This window comes from Phocoena sinus, chromosome 15, assembly GCF_008692025.1.
Source record: "Phocoena sinus isolate mPhoSin1 chromosome 15, mPhoSin1.pri, whole genome shotgun sequence".
In the NCBI taxonomy this organism is placed as follows: domain Eukaryota; kingdom Metazoa; phylum Chordata; class Mammalia; order Artiodactyla; family Phocoenidae; genus Phocoena; species Phocoena sinus.
Window position 1 is genome coordinate 62,780,433 of NC_045777.1, and position 20,528 is coordinate 62,800,960.

General features: G+C 48.8%; 1 protein-coding gene across 3 annotated transcripts in view; it reads left to right on the forward strand.

Moving 5' to 3' along the window:
• The window catches only part of ABCC1 (ATP binding cassette subfamily C member 1), a 131,394-nt gene that overhangs the window by 68,497 nt on the left and 42,369 nt on the right, over positions 1 to 20,528 (forward strand). For all 3 annotated transcript variants that reach the window (XR_004345736.1, XM_032604779.1, XM_032604780.1), the window contains 6 exons: positions 1,053 to 1,214; positions 4,170 to 4,262; positions 6,359 to 6,562; positions 15,645 to 15,791; positions 17,378 to 17,465; positions 20,171 to 20,246. Coding sequence is in view for 2 of the 3 variants with exons in the window: in XM_032604779.1 (XP_032460670.1) it covers positions 1,053 to 1,214; positions 4,170 to 4,262; positions 6,359 to 6,562; positions 15,645 to 15,791; positions 17,378 to 17,465; positions 20,171 to 20,246 (770 nt within the window). In the remaining variant the exon portion in view is untranslated. The remainder of the gene's footprint in view (positions 1 to 1,052; positions 1,215 to 4,169; positions 4,263 to 6,358; positions 6,563 to 15,644; positions 15,792 to 17,377; positions 17,466 to 20,170; positions 20,247 to 20,528) is intronic.

The following is a 20,528-nucleotide window of genomic DNA, read 5'->3' on the forward strand; positions in this document are numbered from 1 at the left end:
ATGTCCGGGAGCCCTGGGGTCAGCTGAGGGTAATTGAATTTCTTAGATGGCGCTTGATTTGGGGAGATCCAGGTTTGAATCCGTGCTCTGCTGCCAATAGTGTGTGTGTGAGCGTGTTCTAACTCTCCATCTGAACTGAGCAGATGGTATGTTCCTTGGGTGACAGATACTCAGCAGGTATCTGGGCACGGACAGCCTTACAGGACCTGGATTACCTCCTCGGTCCCTTCATTTCTTAGCCTCTGGGCCACGTGGGTTAAGAAGAGACTGTTCAGCAGGTAGTCAGGAAAGACGGACTTGATCGTGAGCTCTCAGCCCTGCCTGGAAGTTAGACTCACCCGGAGAGCCTCAGAAACTTCCAAGGACCAGGCTACACCCCAACCAACTAAGTCATGATCTCTGAGGGTGGGACCCAGGCATCAGTATTTCTAAAACTCCCCAGGTGACAGCGTGAAACCATCGAGAGCCAGGATGAATGTGTGTCCCTCCAGGGGATGTTTGGCAATGTCTGGAGACATTTTTGATTGTCATAGCTGGGGGTGGGGGCATCTAGTGGGTGGAGGCCAGGGATGCTGCCGAACATCCTAAAAGGCACGGGACGGGCCCTCAAAGAATTAGCCTCAAACGTCAGTAATGCCAAGGATGAGAAACCCTGGCTGAGACCTTGGTCCTTCAGGGTGATCTGGGGACCAGCAGCGTCAGCATCTCTTGGGGGCTTGTTAGAAATGCGGAGTCCCTATTCCAGTCCTACGATAACAAACTCCCTGGGGGTGCGTACACACTCAAGTGTGTGAAGCCCTGGTTTAGGCGACCTCTGAGGTCCCTTCCATACTGAAGAGCTCAGGATGGGGAGGCAGTGAGTGCTGTCGATAAGAGAGTGGGCTTTGTGATGAGACACATGGGCTGGGAAGGCAGATAAGCCGCCAGGAGAGGAGAAAAGAGCAGTGGCCTCTCGACTGTTGAGCTGTCTCCTTCCTCCACGTGGGCCTGGAGGGAGGGCACTGGGCTGTCGCCTGTCACACTCACCCTCTTTCCCTCTCCTTTGTCTCCAGGCCCTGGTGATCACTAATTCAGCCAGAAAATCGTCCACCGTCGGGGAGATCGTCAACCTCATGTCTGTGGATGCCCAGAGGTTCATGGACCTGGCCACGTACATTAACATGATCTGGTCAGCTCCTCTGCAAGTCATCCTTGCCCTCTACCTCCTGTGGCTGGTGTGTGTTTGATGTCATTCCCGTGGCGCGTGGGGAGGGGCCTCCATGTGTGGGCATTGGGGGCGAGTGAGTGGGTGTCAGTGTCTGTAGCTCACTGGCATTTCTTGCCGTCATTCACATTTTATTTTCTGGCCTATCAGCCAGTTCCTGGATATTTTATTCCTTTCTTCAGTTGTTGGGTTATGTTCTCTAGGGTGGCATGGTATTCATTTGCATTTGTCTCTTCTTGACAGTGTATGTAGTTAACAACCCTATAACATACACATTGTATTTCTCCCTCTGTATCCTCCCAAATGCTAACCAAACTCATTTATTCACAAGTCCCAGGTTATGTTGGTTAAGAGTCTCTTGGCTGCAGGGGATAGAAATGCATCTTAGAGTAATATAAGCAAATAAAGGGAATTTTATGGGTGCATGTAACTGAAGAGTCCAGGGTCTGGCTTCAGGTAGGGATGGATCCAGGAGTTCAAGCAGTGCTGTAAGAATTCAGTCTCATACTCTTATCATTTCTTAGCCTTGTGTTTCTCTGAGTTGACTTCATTCTCAGTGGGATTTCTTCAAATGGCTTCCATAGTGTTGGGCTTAGATCATCTTCACAGATAGTGGTGCCAGAGAAAAGAGATTCCTTTTTGCATTCCTCTTTGTCTCAGCCGGGTCCCAGGGGGCACTCTGATTGGCTCGGCACAGTCCTATTCACATCCCTGAGCCAATCACTGTGAAATAGAGTTCTCTGATAGGCCACCCTGGGTCACATGCTCTCTCTCATTGTGGAAGGGGTGGAGGTGTGATTGACAGCCCTTCCGCATGGGGAGGGGCAGTTCCCAAAATATAAAGATGACAAGCAAAGATACTTATAGCCGAATATGTGCCTTATTCTGTTCTACTCTTGGGGCTTTGCACGTGTCTTTCCTTCCACCAGGAATTCCCTTTCCTGTTTCCTCCCTACTGATGGAATCCCACCCAAACTTCAAGGCTGTGACAAATGCAACTTCCACTGATTCTTTTTCCCTCTCAGTTAGATGGACTTCTTCCATCTAGCAGATGTCTTAGGGCATCTACTTCCCCAGAAAGTGCTGTCATAGAACACTTCTTTTAGAATTGCCTTCAGGGTTGATTTGTGATCCATTACAAAATTGCTTTTTTTTAGATGAGACTTGCTGAATGTGTTACTGATATCTGGGGCCGGATAATTGTTCCTTGTTGAGGGCTGTCCTGTGCATTGTAGGATGTTTAGCCGCATCCCTGGCCTCTCTCCATTAGATCCCAATAACACCCCACCTCCCCTCCCCCACACTCCCACCACCACTTGTGACAGTCTCCAGATGTTGCCACATGTCCCCTGGGGGAATAGTCCTCCCTGGTTGGGAACCGCTGCTTGAGACCAAAACCAGGGTTTCTCTATTTGACAATCAAGAACACGACATAAGATAATGGGGGTCAGCGTGGCTCTGAAATCAGGCTGCCTGGGTTCAGATCCTGCCTCTTCCAGACCTTATTACTTAACGTCTCTAAGCCTTGGTGTTCTCACCTGTAAACTGGTAATAATAAGGGAACCTCATCATAGTGATGTTGGGATGATTGAATAAATTAGCGCAGGTAGTGTTCCCTGAACAGTACATGGTACAGCGACGTGCTTGGTATCTTTTTGTTACTATGATTTGCTCTCAGAATTGATTCCCAATGCTTTAGATTGTTGGTAGAAATCACCTTCGTGCTTAGAGGTGGATTAATCTTCACTGGGCAGAGATCCATCACAGAAACAAGCGGTAGCAGCATTTTTTGGGTAACTTAGGACTGGAGACCCCGAGGGTGACTCCTTGGAAGGGACTAACACGCTTACCCTCTAGTTCCATCCGTCTCAGCTAAGCAAGTGTGCACTGGACGGACTTCGTAGGCTGTCTCTTTTTATTTGTGTAACTTGGAAGTTGAAAAATGTTGATCTGTATCTTGTCTCAGTCATGACCACTCAACCTTTCTGAGATGCAGTTTCCTTATCTGCAAATGCGATAATAGAACAGTCTACAGCATCTTATCTACAAGTCCTCAAATTAAAGAGCTCTGAAAATTGAAAGTTTTTCTTAACTTATTTGGTGGCAAGACTTGACTTGAACTGATGTGTGATTTATAATTTTGATTATCCCTCTCATGGGAATATTCCTATTTTGCTACTGAAAAAAATCATTGCATTTGCTTCTGGAGCACTGTGCCAGGGCCCTGTGGAGGTGCGATATACAGGCATATCTACCTGTGTCAGGGGTCCCCGAGACCCCACCAGGTTCGTGATTTGCTAGGAGGACTCATAGCTGTCATTTATTACAGCAAGATTAGCAAAGTTCGGAGGGAACCAAGGACAAGCTTCCAGGAGTCCTCTCCCCCTGGAGTCACACAGGATGCACTTAATTCCCCAGCAACGAGTTGTGACAATTGTGACAGCACATGTGAAATGTTACCAGCCAGGGAAGCTCAGGAGAGACCCTGTGCCCGGGGTTTTTATTGGGGGCTGGTCACACCGGCAGCCTCTGCCTGGCACAGACCAAACTTCCAGACTCCCAGAGGGAAAAGGGGTTAATCAGCAGAAACCACATTGTTCATGCAAACAGCTTAGGCGCAGTGAGTCACGCTTATCCGTTCTGAGAATGGTGGGAACCCTCCCAAAATCCAAGCACCCAGGCGCCAGCCAAGGACCTTTGAACAAGATAAGCCGTCAGGTGGGCCGTGTTCACTGTTTTCTGCTCCACATCCTGTTACCTTTCTGAAATCCTTACGTTCTCATTTGCAAAACTCAACCTGGTCCCAAGGGTTTCGGATAAAGGATTGTGGCCTTGAACGTTCTTACAGGGTTTGTGGGACCCCAAGGGATGCTCCCGGATAAATCTGAAAAGTAATGTGGCTACACTGGGTGGCTCAGCCCGTGGAAGCCCCGTGCTAAGGCCTTTGTTCTTGTTCCTTCCATAGAACCTGGGCCCCTCCGTTCTGGCTGGAGTGGCTGTGATGATCTTCATGGTTCCCCTCAATGCAGTGATGGCCATGAAGACCAAGACCTACCAGGTAGGGGGTGTGTCCGCACAGGGCTCCAAGCTGCATCCCTGCCTAAGGCCTTTCCACTTGGGTGTTAGTTGAGTTCCTTCTGCACAGGCCTTGGGAGTCTCAGCCTTGTCTGCCTGTGGGAACCCCGTGGGGAGCTTTAACAAATGCTGATGCCTAGGCCCAGTTCTGGGGATTCTGATTCACCTAATGTGGGTGAGGCCTGGGCATTGGGAGTTTTTAAAGCTTCCCAGGTTATTACATTGGGTCACTGAGGTTGAGAGCTCCCGAAATAGTTAGACCTCATGGGCCAGTGACTGAAGTCCCATCTGTGAGCCTCCAAGAGATTCCTTATTTCCCATGGGTGTATTCCTTTCTGTGTGTGTGCATTTTCAAGAGCTGAGCAAAAATCACCCCTTGCTTTTCTCCCCATTTCCTTATGCTGGTCTCAGTGTTAAACTCTTTATTTTCAGAGATACTTCGTATTTTTAAAGTTTTTAAATACTCAAGTAACAGAGTGAATGCCTTTTCATTATAAAAGGAAGTTCAAATAATACAAAAGTATATAGATTAAAAGGGCATGTCCCCTTCTCTGTCCTCTTTTTTTTTTTTTAATTTAATTAATTAATTAATTTATTTTTGGCTGTGTTGGGTCTTTGTTGCTGCACGCAGGCTTTCTCTAGTTGCGGCAAGCGGGGGCTACTCTTCCTTGCGGTGTGCGGGCTTCTCATTGCGGTGGTCTCTCTTGTTGCGGAGGACGGGCTCTAGGCATGCGGGCTTCAGTAGTTGTGAAACACGGGCTCAGTAGTTGTGACACGTGGGCTCAGTAGTCGTGGCTCGTGGGCTCTAGAGCACAGGCTCAGTAGTTGCGGCGCACGCACTTAGTTGCTCTGCGGCACGTGGGATCTTCCCGGACCAGGGCTCGAACCCGTATCCCCTGCGTTGACAGGCGGGTTCTTAACCACTGCGCCACCAGGGAAGCCCCTCTTCCCTGTCCTCTTAACACATTGAAGCAAATCCTTCTAGAACTTTTGATGTGTTTATATAGAGATTGGACTAACTCTATAGTTAGGCTTGGTGTGTATATGTGTATGTGTGTCGTGGTGTTGTCACCATATATATTTTAACACAAACGGGCCTGTTTGGCAGAGTGATTTTATCGTCCGACGCCATGCCTGGGGGATCTTTCTGCAGCATGCCATGTGGTCTGACTTCATTGTCTTGAACTCGTGCCTGATGGTCCATAGCAGAGACAGGCCAGAGTTCATTCCTCTGCTCCCCCACTGATGGCTATTTATGATGTGCCTGTGGAATTTCAAATGAGAGAGCTTGGCCGCGCTGGTGATGCCGAAGGAGAGAAGAGTTGCAGGACGTGGGGCTGTTGGAATGAGGTTTGGGGAGAAGGGAGGAGAGGCGTGGGAGGGGCATGGGGCTGTGTCGACTCTTAGCCTCTTCCCTGAACGGCCCACCTCTGAAATGGCTTCAGTCTCTGGCTTTGACCTCATGTTGCTTAAACTGTCCTCTTCTGTGACGCAGGAATGACATAACACTTAATGATAGGGTTCTCGTGAGCAGAACTAAATGCACTTGAAAAGCTTAGAAAAGTGCCTGGCATAAGGAAAATGCCAGGTGGCATTAAAAATATTTAACAACTCTGCAGCATGGGCACCCAAATGGTCAGAACCAGTGCTAGCTGGTACAGAAACACTTCAGCATTTTAACAACCGTGTACTGCCTGAAAAGCAATAAAGAAAATAAGAAAATGGAAGGAAAAAAATGTCATCTCTCGGTTTAGATCAGCAGAGTAGGGCATGTGCCCCTTCCTCCCTGGATACCTGAAAGGTTTTTCTTGCCTCTCTTCCTCCCTTCTGAATTTAAGAGGTTTCTCTGATGTCCAATTTAATGTGATTCGAAGCAGTTTTTTTTTTCCCTTGAAAAAAGAATCCCTTGGAGTGCTCTCAGGGTCAAGAGTTAGGGTTCATAGGGATTGCAGGCCAGCTTTCCCACCCTTAGGATGGCCCATTTTTAATAGGTGGGGTTGTTGAGTGTTGGCCTGATGCCAGGGCCAGAAGTGAGCAGCCGGCCCCCAGGTGTGGTATTGACTGCTCCTCTCTTCGAAGGTGGCCCACATGAAGAGCAAAGACAATCGGATTAAGCTGATGAATGAAATTCTGAATGGGATCAAAGTGCTAAAGCTTTACGCCTGGGAGCTGGCATTCAAAGATAAGGTGCTGGCCATCAGGCAGGAGGAGCTGAAGGTGCTGAAGAAATCTGCCTACCTGGCCGCCGTGGGGACCTTCACCTGGGTCTGCACACCTTTCCTGGTGAGTGAAGCCAAGTTTATCCTGGCCCACATTGTTTGATGTTTTATTGTGTTGTCATGCCTAAATATTTTTCACAAGTCACCGTTTCAGCAAGTCAGCAAGGCCTTCTCCAACCACTCCTTTTTAATAGTGCCACTCCCACCTTTTGTTTTATTCACAGCATTTACAGCTTCCAGCCCAGGGATATTCAAAGTAGCTAGTTCGGGAACTGTTTGTTACAGGTTCACGATAAGATGAGAAGTTTGTGGTGGAATGTAAACTTCTGCTGTCTGCTTCCTTTATTGAGAAAGTCTTTTTTTTTTTTTAAATTAATTAATTTTATTTTTGGCTGCGTTGGGTCTTTGTTGCTGCACACAGGCTTTCTCTAGTTGTGGCGAGCGGGGGATACTCTTTGTTGTGGTGCGTGGGCTTCTCATCGCGGTGGCTTCTCTTGTAGAGCACAGGCTCTAGGCGCGCAGGCTTCAGTAGTTGTGGCTCGCAGGCTCTAGAGGGCAGGCTCAGTAGTTGCGGCGCATAGGCTTAGTTGCTCTGCGGCATGCGGGATCTTCCTGGACCAGGGCTTGAACCCATGTTCCCTGCACTGGCAGGTGGATTCTTAACCACTGCGCCACCAGGGAAGTCCCGAGAAAGTCTTGCTAAGAAAAACAAATGTCAGCTGAACTACATGCGTGCTTGTTGCCATAGTTGAGCTACATTATGGTAGCAGCTCCTTATCTACTGTCATCTGGTCACAAACCGCGGATTGGCAGTGACCTGTGGACCACACTTCAAGTGGCAATGCCAAACATACTCTGAAAGTCACTTATTATTTCATGAATCGTCTGCCTCTCTCCACTAGAATGTCAGGGATTTCTTCTGTTCACTGCTGTATCCTGGTGCCTAAAATGGTGCATAATAGGCACTCAACAAATATTTGTCATTCACCGAAAAAAAATTCAAACTGTACAGAAAGTTATGAAATGAAAAGTATATTGTCCTCCCCTCCATCTGTCCCTTTCCTCCAAAGTGACAGTTTTGTATGTCTTTTTAGGAAAATTATGCATATAGATATTTTTAAAATATTTGTAATATATTCAAATGGACTCATACTTACATGGTGTTCTAGACCTTTGGACTTGATATGTAATCTCTCAGTTCATGCATTCAGATCTGCTTCGTCTTTTTTTCGGTACGTGGGCCTCTTACCGCTGCGGCCTCTCCCGTTGTGGAGCACAGGCTCCAGACCCGCAGGCCCAGTGGCCATGGCTCACGGGCCCAGCCGCTCCACGGCATGTGGGATCCTCCCGGACTGGGGTACGAACCCGTGTCCCCTGCATCGGCAGGCGGACTCTCAACCACTGCGCCACCAGGGAAGCCCTGCTTCGTCTATTTTAGTGATGTATGCTTGTCCAGAGCATGGATGTACTGTAGTTGACTTAACCCATCTCTCGTTGCTGGCCTTTTAGGCTGGTCCCTCTTCTTTGCAGTTATGACCCACATTGCCCTGAATGTTCCCATATGCACATCTTGGGGTACTGTAATGGGTCTATCCCTAGCTGGCCAACTTTGAAAAGTTTAAAGACAATAGTGTGAGTTAACTATTTTCCAAAGCTGGCCCCAAACCAGGAGACAATATGGACTGTGGAAACCCTTTAAGCTCAGTTGACAGTTGAGCATGGTTATGGAGGACTTCAGATCATGCCCCCGCCCATGTTTATTTTTTCTCTCTGTTTTTGTATTATTAACTATGTCATTCTTTTTAAAAGATGTTGTGCTAATAAGTATTACTTAGCTATGTTGGCAAATATATACTCTTATGGGAAGTTCCTATGACTAAAACCACACATTTTCATAAATTAGAAACAGAATTTTCTGTTAGGCTACCATCCGCTTCATCACAGCGGAGTTGCAGGTGGAATGTTGAAGGAAACTCCTGCCTTTTCAGTGTTTGTCAAAGTGTATCCATTCTGACGCTGGATTTTTTTAGGCTCAGCTTAATGTCTCCCAGAGTCTTAACCCGCACACAAGGCAGTGTGGTGGAAATCAGTGATGCTCAAACTTGTGTGGGCCCCCCAGTCACCCGGAGGGCTTGTTAAAATGCAGCTCACTGGGCCCCACTCAGAGTTTCAGATCCAGTCGGTCTAGGTGGGCCCGGAGTATTTGCATTTCTGACATGTTCCCAGGTGCTGCTGATGCTCTTGGTTTGGGATCCACGCTTTGTCCTCAACAGTGGGGCCCATGGACCAGCAGCACCGGCATCACGGGGTCGCTTATTAGAAATGCAGATTCTCAGGCCTCACCCCAGACCAGGCTAAGACAGACCTGAGTATTAGCAATCTCCCCCTGGGTGATTTGTATGCACATTAAAGTTTGGGAAACGCTGGGAAAAAGGAGGAGTAAGCAAACATTTTCTGTATAGGACCAGCTAGCAAATATTTTGGGTGTTCTGAGCCGTGCGATCTCTGTTGCAGCTGCTCGTCTCTGCCGGTGTAGTGCAGGAGCGGCTGTGGATAACACGGAATGAATGGGTGTGGCTGTGTTCCTGTAAACATGACTTTATAGACACTGAAATCTGAATTTTATACACTCTTCATGTGTCATGAAATATTTTGATTTTTTTTGATCCTTTAAAAATATAAAATCCATCCTAAGCTCATGGGCCCAGACACAGATGGGTAGACCACAGGCCATAGTTGGCTGAGCCCTGGCTTAGAGGAATGGAATGTTTTGCTGAGAGTCAGGACCCCTGCTGAATTCTCCTGCCAGCTCATGGTGTGACCCGCAGCGGTCATTTCACCTCCCTGCCTCTGGGTTTTTCAGCGTGAAAGATGAAGGGGTTAGGCCCCAGGGATGTGACATTCGGGCCCTGCCCTCCCCTGCCCCCATACCAGACCCCCGGTCTGTCGTGGTGCTCTCTCCCACTGAGTTACGTTCAAGCAACCCTCCAGGTGACCGCTGCCAATTGACTGGAGTTGGCCCAAGCAGAGACGTCTCTTCGCTGTTCTGAGATTCAGTGTTCCCTAAGATCCCCTCCAGCTCCCCTCCAGCATTCCAGGCTGGAAGGGACTGCTGCTGTCTGATTCTTTTCATACTCCAGTCTCTCCAGCTTTCCCCCAGGTCCTTAGCGACTCTCTTGGTTTTTTTCAAAAGTAAAAATATAAGACTGGATGGTATAGAGGATGTTCGTTCTTTTTTTTTAAACTGTTAAATAGTCTATATGTATTAAATACAACTGCTAAATAGTCCTTATTGTATATATGATACATTTTAATTTAAAAACAGAAAGTAACGCATTCGCGTGGTAAAAATAGTTAAAGCTGTTCCACAGAGGGTCTGCAGCTGCGTTTCTCAACCCCAGCGCTGCTGACATTTGGGACCCAGTAATTCATTGTATCTTTGTTGTGGTGCTGTCCTGTGCTGCATCCCTGGCCTCTACCCACTAGACGCCAAGTGGTACCTCTCCCCCCAACACCTCCCCAGTTATGACAGTCAATTTTTGATTGTCTCCAAACATTGCCAAATGTCCCCCAGCTGAGAACCACCAGTCTGCAGTGAAAGGCACTGCTCTTTCTCTCCGCAGACCCCCATCACCTAGCTTCCCTCTCCATACCGGTTTCTTTTGTGTATTTCCAGAGAGAGCCTGCATGTATACCACCATAACATTGACTATATGCAATAAATGTAATCAAACTTAACCATCTCTTTTATTTACTTTACTTTTATGCAAGTGATAGCAAATCACACAGAAATTCAAGGCATTTGGATTGCATTTTTTTTAATAGGAAAAGATCTGCAGTCAGAAGGGTCAGGCAATAAGGTTTAGTCGGTGGGTTGTGTTACACTTAGGACGAAGGGGACCTTTCCCCCTTTCCCCGTAACCCTTTGCTCCGTACATCAGATCCTCTGACAAAACCTGCAGTTTCCAGCTTGTCACCCACACTGCTAACCCTTCAAATATCATCTCCTGCCCTGGCTTCCGTTAGGAGGCCACAGCAAGAGATGCTTAAGAGTGGGACTGGCTTTTCTTGACCTTGAATTTGCCATAAAGTTTTTGGGTGATGATGGGCTTCCAGAGACGGTGTTGGTTCAGCTGTTTGGCATGAAACAGATGAGCCCAGGGGTCAGTCGGGGACCTTGGCCCAGACCGAGACACTGAAGCCTCTGACTACATTAGGATAAAATATGTGGCCTTCTGTTCCCTTGGAAGGTGTTTGCATGTGCTTTCCACTGGTGAATTACTGCACTTCAAGGATGATGTGGTGTTTACCCACTGGTAGGTGTGATGGAAGACAGAGGCCTGGGGAGGTCAGGCAGGAATAGGGATGCCATGTGGCAGGATTGATGGGACTGTTTTTCTGGAATATAGACCCTGGCATTTATCGTGTCCTCATGTCTACCTAGTGCACTTTCCTAAAATAGCATCCCTGTCAGTATTTAACATTTGCTCTCTTGGAAGATTTGTGAGCTTCTTGCCTTCTCTGTGCCTTGTATGTCCGTCCCTTCTTTAGAATAATTATCATTCCATATGCTAATTACCTGTTGTGCAGTTCTCTGCTGACCGGAACATACATGGGCCTTGTCTTTTTTTGCTTGTATCCCTAGAACATATCCCTAGAACAAGTGGTACCCACTCACTAGGTGTATGTAGAGGAATGACTGACTAAATGAATGGACAGAAAATTTGAATAAACTGTATTAGTCAGGAACTATCTCGCAAGTGGCAGAAACCTAACGTAGGCCCACTAGAGTAAAAAAGCGAAATGGAGATTTTTGAGTCACAAAACTGAGAAGTCTAGGAAGGTGCTGGTTTTAAGCACGACTGGGGTTTCGGGTGTGGCTGGACCTAGGTGCTCCAGAGATAATGTCGGGTATAATTCCTCCTCTGTCTCCCAGCTCTGCTTTCTCCATGGTGGTTTCTCTGTCAGATGGAAACTCGCCATGTGATTACAGTTGATTCTGTCATCTCAGTAACCACAGTAACCAAGGAGAGAGCTCCCCTTTTCCCATTAGTTCCTGCAAAGCTGTGGGGTTGAGTCTCATTGGTTGCGGTTGGCTGCATGCTTGTCTCTGAATCACGGGGGCCAGGGAGCAGGGATGCTTGGATTGGCCAGGCCTGGGTCATGTGGCTTCTTTGGAGATTGGGGTCAGGTTCGGTATGGGCAGTTCATCTGTGGCTGAAGCTCATGGACTGAGGTTGGGGGAGGTTCAGCTCCCCAAAGGAAAACTGACGTGTTGTTACCAGCAACAAGAGTGGATGCCGACCAGGCAGAAGGAACAGATGTCCTCATGGAGAGATGGCAGATTTTTAGGGGTTGGGCTGGGGAAGTTGGTTCCGTCATTTGCCCCATTTCTCAGCATGGGGGGAGGCTCTTTTAGCACTTAGAGGGGGGCGGTAGTCTTCCTTGTTTGCGAAGGATTTTTCGCATCCTGGACCCTCACCCTTTATAAGGCTGTAGCAAACCCCAGCTCCCCGGCCGCCTCCACACGCTTGCAGACACTCGTGCTAGAGAGACCCTGGTGCATATCTGTTCCCCACTAGACTGTGCGTCTCAGGATCTCCAAGGCTGCCTCACACAGTGCCTGGCACACAGTAGGTTCCCAAATTAACAAATGATGGATGAATGAGTGACCTCTGCTTCCTGGAGAAGTGGATGATGTGGATCTGACGGGGACCACGTGATGTTTCTCCCTCTTAATGCGCTTTCTGTGCTGCCAGCAGCCACCCTATCATTTGGGCCAGTGGAGCTGGGATATTCTGGTGGTGAGATGCCTGAGGGCTGATTTTCTCTGTTGCTGAAGAGACACCCTTGAGTGTGTGCTTTCTCGCCCTTGGGCAAATCCACCCACCTGCCTACCCATCCATCTGCCTACCTCTCCATCTACCTGTCTACCCAGCCATCCATCCACCCACCCACAAACATTTCCTGGGTATCTGCCATGATCCAGGAGCTGTCCTAGGCACTGATGATAGAGCAGTGAACACTAAAGACAATAATCCGCACGCTCATGGGGAGTTCATTCATTGTAACTGGGAGAGACAGATAATGCACACCAGTATGATAAATATATAGTATGCTAAACTGTCATAAGTGCTATGGGAAAAAAGGGTTCTGGTTAGAGTGATAGGGAGGGCTTGCAGTTTTTAAATAGGATGATCACGGGACTTCCCTGGCGGTCCAGTGGTTAAGACTCTGTGCTTCCACTGCAGGGGGCACAGGTTCGATCCCTGGTCAGGGAACTAGGATCCCCCATGCTGCACAGTGCAGCCAAAAAAAACAAAAAAAACAAACAACAACAAAAAAAGGGATGATCAGAGCACTGAGAAGGTGATACTTGAGTCTTAACCTAATGGTGGTCAGGGGCCTGACCAGGGAGAGGGCAGAGTGAGAGGCCCTGAGGCAGGACTGTGCTGCCCCAAAAAGGAATAATCGTGGAGGCAAGCGGGGCTGGAACAGAGGGAAGGAGGTGGGAGAGTGGTAGGAGAGGAGGGCACAAGAGTTCAGAAAAGGGACGTTTATGAATCAGGTGGCCCCTGAGCCTGAGTCAAGACTTTGGCTTCTATACTGAGTAAAATAGACTGATACTGGAGAGATTTTTTTTTTAATTTATTATTATTATTATTTATTTATTTTTGCTGTACAGGGGCCTCTCACTGTTGTGGCCTCTCCCGTTGCGGAGCACAGGCTCCGGACGCACAGGCTCAGCGGCCATGGCTCACAGGCCCAGCCGCTCCGCAGCATGTGGGATCTTCCCAGACCGGGGCACGAACCCGTGTCCCCTGCATCGGCAGGCGGACTCTCAACCACTGCGCCACCAGGGAAGCCCCAAAAATTTATTATTTTTATTGACATATAATTCACCACTTTTATGTGTACAGTTCAGTGGTGTTTAGTATATTCACAAGGTTGGCCAACCATCTCCACTGTCTAATTCCAGAGCACTTTCATCACCCCAGAAGGAAGCCCTGTACTTACTGGTAGTCACTCCCATCCCCCCTGTTCCCCCCTGCCCCCGCCATCCCCGGGCACCCACTAATCTACCTTCTGTCTCTGTAGATTTGCCTTTTCTGGGTATTTCATTTAAATGGAACCATATAACACGTGTGACCTCTGTGTCTGTCTCCTTTTACTTAGCATCATGTTTTCTGGGTTCGTCCATGTCGTAGTGGGCATCAGCGCTTCACTCCTTTTTATGGCTGAATACTGTTCCTCTATGTGGATGTGTTTAGAGAGTTTTGAGTGAGGAGAGTCTCTGGCTAAGAGGCAAGTACGTCATCACTACCTGGAGGAGGGGACCTGTGTGTGCAGCCATCCCAGGGATCAGGTGTCAGTGGCTTTTTGAGCATCTAACTTCCCTCCTGGCCAAGGATCCTGGAAAATTTCTGTGTCTCCCCTCAGGGTCACCTCGCTCGTTAATGTCAGAACCAGAACAGGAACCAGCTCTGCTTTCCAGTACCTTGTTCTTGGGAACCAGTTAATAGGCTCTTTGGAAAAATAGTCCAAGGAGTTTGGACCAAGTCCTGAAACAAGAAATAAAACAGCCACCATCTACTGCATTTTACTGTGCCCCAGGCACAGGGCTAAGCACGCTGCACAAGTGCCTGATTCCTTGCTGCCAGAAGCCCTGTGAATACGTATCATGACCCCCATTTTATAGATGGAAAAACAGAGGCTCCATTGGAGAGCTGAGGTGACATCACAGCTCAGAGTCATCCAGCTGATAAACAGGCAGAGCTTATGGATTTAATTTTTAAGATGTAGGACCTTTTAATAGGTAACAAAGAAATGAGGCAGCTGAGACCCTGAAAATACCCTGGACCACATCCACACCAGAATCTTGGCCACTCCGCAATCTCCTGATTGCCGGACATCTGCCCTGAGCTCAAGAATGAGGTCCCAGGCAATTTGTTTCCCCTAGGGAAAGCCTTTAATGGCTCTTGGCGCCTGGGACTAGCATGGGGTAGAGACTTTAGCCCATCTGCTGGGGTGCACGGTTTTCCAGATTGCTTTGGTGGTGTATACCAGGTGATCTCAGGGGGGATGTTATTAGCCTCCTCCGGCAACACCTGGCACTGCTCGGGGGCCAACAGGTGGGCGGGGCATGGAGATCCACCTGTTGATATTTTCCCTCCTAGGCCACGCAGCCCAGCCTTGGATTATTCAGGGGTCCTTCCTTTTTCCTGGCGAGGGAAGTGAAGTGCTGCTGTCTCAAACAACCGAGCCCAAATTCTGATTGCCTGGGAATTGAAATCCCAGGCCCCACTGCAAGGCTTAAGGCAGGTCTGACTTTGAGCGGAAGAGAGTAGCCTTTGGGGGACCCTTGGCTGTTTGTTTTTCTTTTTCTTTCTTTTTTTTTTTTTTTTGAAAACCTATGTTCCTTTCCTGGGGGTATAAAACCCTATACTCTGAGCTGGAAGGAGCTTTCAACAGTAGCACGAATCCTCCACATCCATTTCACTGATGAGATGTCGGAGGCATGGGGAGAGGAGGTGACTTACGTGAGGTCTCGGTGCTCCTATGTGCCCGCGGTCATTCTAGGCCCTGAGGATACAGCCGTGTACAAAAGTCCTTGCCTTTGTGGAGTTTGCATTTCACACTGCAGGAGACGGACAATAAACACCTATAATCTTACAGTGTAAGGTAGTGATAGGTGTTATGAAGAAAAATAAATCAGGATAAAAGGATGGAGGGAAGTAGCAGGGCTGTTTTGGGTAGGGCAGCCTTTTGGAACGGGAAGAGGGAGTAACCAGGCCACTGTCTGGATAGGAAGGTCATTTCGGGCAGAGGGAACCACAAGAACAAAGATCCGGAGGTGGGATCATGCTTGGTGATGTTGAGGGACTCTGAGAATGCCATCCGGTGTCCCATGGAGAATGTTGGTGGGAATGGCCCGGACTTTTGGCTTCTGGTCATTGGTTTATCCAGTTCGTTCTCTGGGTGTTTAGTGAGTGCCTGCTGTGTGCTAGACACTGTTCGGGCGTTTCTGCTGCCTCCAGAGGCCAGTCGTCAGCCCCTGCAGCTCACACCAGGAGGCTGGAGCAACTTCCCCGGGCGCAGGTCACTGCTTCTGTGACTGGGACTCTGACTCGGCCTTCTGCTTGCAGGTGGCCTTGTGCACGTTTGCCGTCTACGTGACCATCGACAAGAACAACATCCTGGATGCCCAGAAGGCCTTCGTGTCCTTGGCCTTGTTCAACATCCTTCGCTTCCCCCTGAATATTCTCCCCATGGTCATCAGCAGCATCGTGCAGGTACAGGCGAGGCTGGGGAACTTCAGAGAGGGGGTCTCTTGGGGAAACAAAGCAGAAGGGCATGAAAATCCCCCTGGATGCAGCTCCCTCTGTGCAACCCATCCCACTGTGGCCAGGGGGCTTATCAAGGCCCAGACTAGTGGCCTTCGTGCTTTTTTGGTCCTGCCCCAAAGAGAGACATACGTTTTACTTCTCGACGCACGCTCGAGTGTATGAAACGAGTTATTGCAGCTAGGCTGTCCTAAGCGCTGCAAGATTCTTTCTGAAACATTTGATCCTCTTCTATTCTGATCGAGTCTGTTCCACCGTGCCCTACCTTATCCTGTTCTGTTTCTTCAAAAAATGCAGCTTTTGACCCACTAAATTAGTTTTGCAACCCATTCACAGGCCTTGGCTCACCATTTGGAAAACCCCAGCTGGCCCCCCTAGAATCCCCCCAGTCCCTGCAGTGGCTCTGTAACGAGAGGGAACCACTCATTCGCACTTGCACCATCTGAAGCTCCTGCACTTTGCTGCCGACAGCATTTGTCACACTCTTCTCCCTAGCCTTGCACGTTTTCCTGTGAAAACCCTTTTCTTAGCCACATAGACAAATTAAGATTAAGATTTGGTTGTACAAGCCCTGGTCAAGGTTTTTTATAAAAAAATAAGCCAGTAAAACCCCTTCTTATTACGAACAATTTCAAATATACACAGAAGTGGAGCGAATAGCACGAGAATGCTGCGTGCCTGTCACCCGGAGTCAACATTTTGCCACAGTTACTTTGTCTAATCGTTTTTCTGTCTTTCTTCTTCCCTTCGTTACTTTCTCTCTTTGCCGAAGAATTTTAAAGCAAATCACAGACCTCTTGGCATTTCACCCATAAATACTTCAGCACAAATTTCTTCTTGCATAAGTATAACACCATTATCATACCTAACAAAATTAACAGTAATCTCTTAATACCCAGTTCATATTAAAATGTTTTGGATTATCTCAGAAATGTCCTTACCATTGGGCTGTTTGAATCAGAACCTTTGCTTTTTTAAAAAATTTATTTTTGTAGAACCATAATTCACATTGTGTTCAACGTGTGCAGTGTGGTGATTGGATCCGTGGATATGTTGCCATACAGTATCGCCACAGTGTCAGCTACACTCCTGTCACGTGCCACGATTATCATTTCTTTTTTTTGGGGGGGGGGAACCATTAAGTTCTAGTCTCTTAGCAACTTTGAAGTTTATTATACAGTGTTGTTGGCCATAACCACCACGCCATGCATTCGATCTCCAGGACACGTTTATCTCCGAGTCGCAAGTTTGTCTTAAACGGGGCCATTGCCTTCGGTTGTTTCTTAGGTCCCTTGTCAGCTACGATAGTGCCCCGCTGTCTTTTTTAATACCGGTTGTAGGCTTTTAAAGGAAAGCAAACAAGAACCAAAACCCTTTTTGTTTTTTATTCTAAGGTGTGGCACTGCAGCACCTTCAGAAATAAGGGAGGATGTGGGCCCCTCTGCACCCAGAGGAAACCACTGTAAGTTAGCCTCGGTCTGTTTTGCAGAGACGTTTTTCAAAATAACTACACCTTGTCGTTGCTTTCTGTGTAGGCGAGTGTCTCCCTCAAGCGCCTCAGGATCTTCCTCTCCCACGAGGAGCTGGAACCCGACAGCATCCAGCGATGGCCCATCAAAGACGGTGTGTCCTAGGAGAGTAGGCGGGCGCAGGGTCTTACCTAGTCTTCCCAGGAGGGTGAACTTGCACTTCTGTTATCTTGCTTTCTTGCTGAGAGGCAGCCTCCCTGGGAGAGGTCCACCCCTGAGGGCCGGGTTCCAGGGCCTGGGCTTTGATTCCATACTGGGCAGATGGATGGGGGCAAATCAAGGATGTTGGAGATTGACCAACCCCCTACCCCCACTAGCTGTGCAGCCTTGGGAAGGTCACTTCAGTGCTCTGAGCCTCACTTTCCCCACCTGGGCAATGGAAATGAAGGTGCCTTTCTTTGGCTGGGTGTTACATGGATTTTTATTGGTAGGTTTGTTTATTTTATAGCTTATTAATTTATCCTTTCCTAGTCAACCCCCCTGAGCAGGGATTTCCAGGCACTTTATAATAAATATTAATAGCACTAATGGTAGTGACCACTTTTGCTGAAATGACACTCCCGCCACGCACGTCCCGTCCTGAGGACATCACTGTACTCCCCGTCCGTTGCTCACTGCAGCTCAAGGAGAGGGGCCCCCACCTACAGATGAGAAGACTCATCTGGGTAAGTTGCACGGCCAATAAGAAGTAGAGTCAGGATTCACACTTGCAGCCCGTCAGCAGAATCTGTGCTCTCACCCACTGTAGAACATCTCTGCACTGAGATTTATTGAGCACCTACTATGTGTCAGTCATTGTTCTGAGGACTCTCTGTTTTGCATAATGTTCTCATCACAGCCCTGTGAGGTTGATCCCATTATCAGTCCCATTTTACAGATGAGGAAAGTGAGGCACAGAGAAGTTAGGTAACTTGCCTGTGGTTCTCCAGCTAGGAAGTGGCAGCACGGGGATTTGAACCCACACAGTCTGGCTCCCGAGCCCAGTAGATATGGTCAGGAGAATGAATGTGTGTATATGTTGGTAATAATGTGTGAGCGGTGCCTGGCACCTTGCAGGCATTCAGATGTCCTCAGTGACGTGAAAACACCCAGCACAGTGCCCGCCAAACAAAGATCACGGTGGTTGTTCCTTCACCAGTATGTGTGAGAGGTGATCGGCCTGGGGGCAGGGTTCCTCAGCCTCAGTACCACCGACATTTGGGGCAAGATCACTTTGCTGCGGGGGCGTCCTATGCATTATAGGATGTTGAGCAGCACCCCTGGCCTCTACCCACTAGATGCCAGTAGCACCCGCCCCAGTTTTGGCAACTAAAAATGTCCCCAGACCCCTGAGTTGAGAACCACTGCTCGCTGGAATCTCACTCCCGATGTCCCTGGCCCGTGGTTGTCCAGTTTCTGCTGTGTGAGGACCGAGTCACTCCCCCCTTCTCACACACACACACACACACACACACACACACACACACACACACACAGATATGAACACACACACACACGCACGCACGCACACATGATGTGGAATGATGCCATCTACCAGAGTCAAATTTCCCTGCATAACACAGGGCTGAAATTTGGGGCAGCCGAGGAGGTTTCGAGCTCTTGACGTTGTTCACAGCTCACTACAGGAGTCACATTGGAAAACCCCTGGGCCTCAGCCCAGGCCTCAGCCCCATTTCCTGCCCTGATGGCAGTCTCCCGGGCGGTTTGACTTTATGTTTACTCACATTCTCTGGGTGCCAGGCGGGGCCCCCTTTGCAGCTCCGGGCCACGTCTTGCAGCCTCTAGCTTGACCGACTCAAGTGGCTTTTCTTAAATTCCTTTAATAGCACCTTCCAGCTTCCTCCTTGTTCTCTGTTTCAGGGGGTAATGGGGGAGGGGGAGGTTAAGTTAGGTTAACCAGTAACTTCCTCTCTCCACAGTTTTTGTTTCTTTGATGGGTGGGGGAATTTATTTCTTCATTGGACAACTCGAAAACACCCCCATCTTTTCTCTAGATGGTTTTAAGTTGGCTCATAATTGAGTCAAAAGTTGTTTTTGTAAGTGAGGGGCGTGGAGTAGAAAGAAAATAAGGGGAGCAAAAGTAGATGAAGGCAGAGGTGCTAGAATCACAGAGGGTCCATATAACGCAGACTTCGTCTTAAGCACCCTCCCCTCCTCCGCCACGATTCCCGACTTCCTGTTCCATCCCTGAGTTTGCACGGTTTACAGTGGCCTGTGTTTTAGGAAGACTGGCTTGCTGTGATGTGAGCAGGGTGGCTGGAGGGAGCGGGGGAGGGGGGGGATGCAGGGAGGTGAGTTAGGAGGCTGCCCTGAAATCCAGGAGTTTCAGGGCAAAGGACCCCGCTTTGAACATAAAGGAGGGGCCCCAGAGGTGTAGTGAGGGCCCTGGGCCAGCCCAAGCTGATGGACAGGCATCTGCATGAGGGCACTGCTTGTGCCCCATGACCTTGGCTTCTTTTCGACTCACCCAGCCAGAGCTGCCGGAACCTCCCAAGACTGAGTAAGGGAGGCCCCCAGGGGTCCCCCGACCTTTCCAGATGGTGCAACATCCTATCTTTCAAAGGCAGAGCCCTCTCGCGGTTTCCTGCTGCTCTCTGGGTCTGAGGCCGCCTCCAGGGCTGCTGGTTGAAGTTCTTTAGAAACGGTGACTGATGTAACCAGATAATTAATGCCTAGCGTGAGTGGCTAGCAGCTGGAGTTGAACCACTTGATGAGGCAAAGCAAACAGTAAGAGCCTGCTGTTCACGCTCAGGCCGTGGCTTCATCTACGCCTGACATATTGTCTCTGGTGCTTTCCAGCTGGGGCCACAAACAGCATCACTGTGAAGAATGCCACGTTCACTTGGGCCAGGAGCGAGCCTCCCACGCTGCATGGGTAAGTGGGACGTGGAGAAAGCCACAGGGCTCTGGGCAAACACAAGTTTGAATTCCAGCTACACTCCAGCTCTGTTACCGTGAATAGGTCACTGCCTTTCTGAGCCTTAGTTTGGCTCGTCTGTCAGATAGATCCAGTCACACCTGCTTGGCCTTCAGGGAGAAGCAGCTGAGAGTGTGCCTGGCTCAGAGAGTTCCCTCAGACTGTATGTGACAAACCTTGTACAGATAGCGGATAGGTTTAGGCAACAAAGGGAAATTTCTGGTTCACGTAACTGAGAAG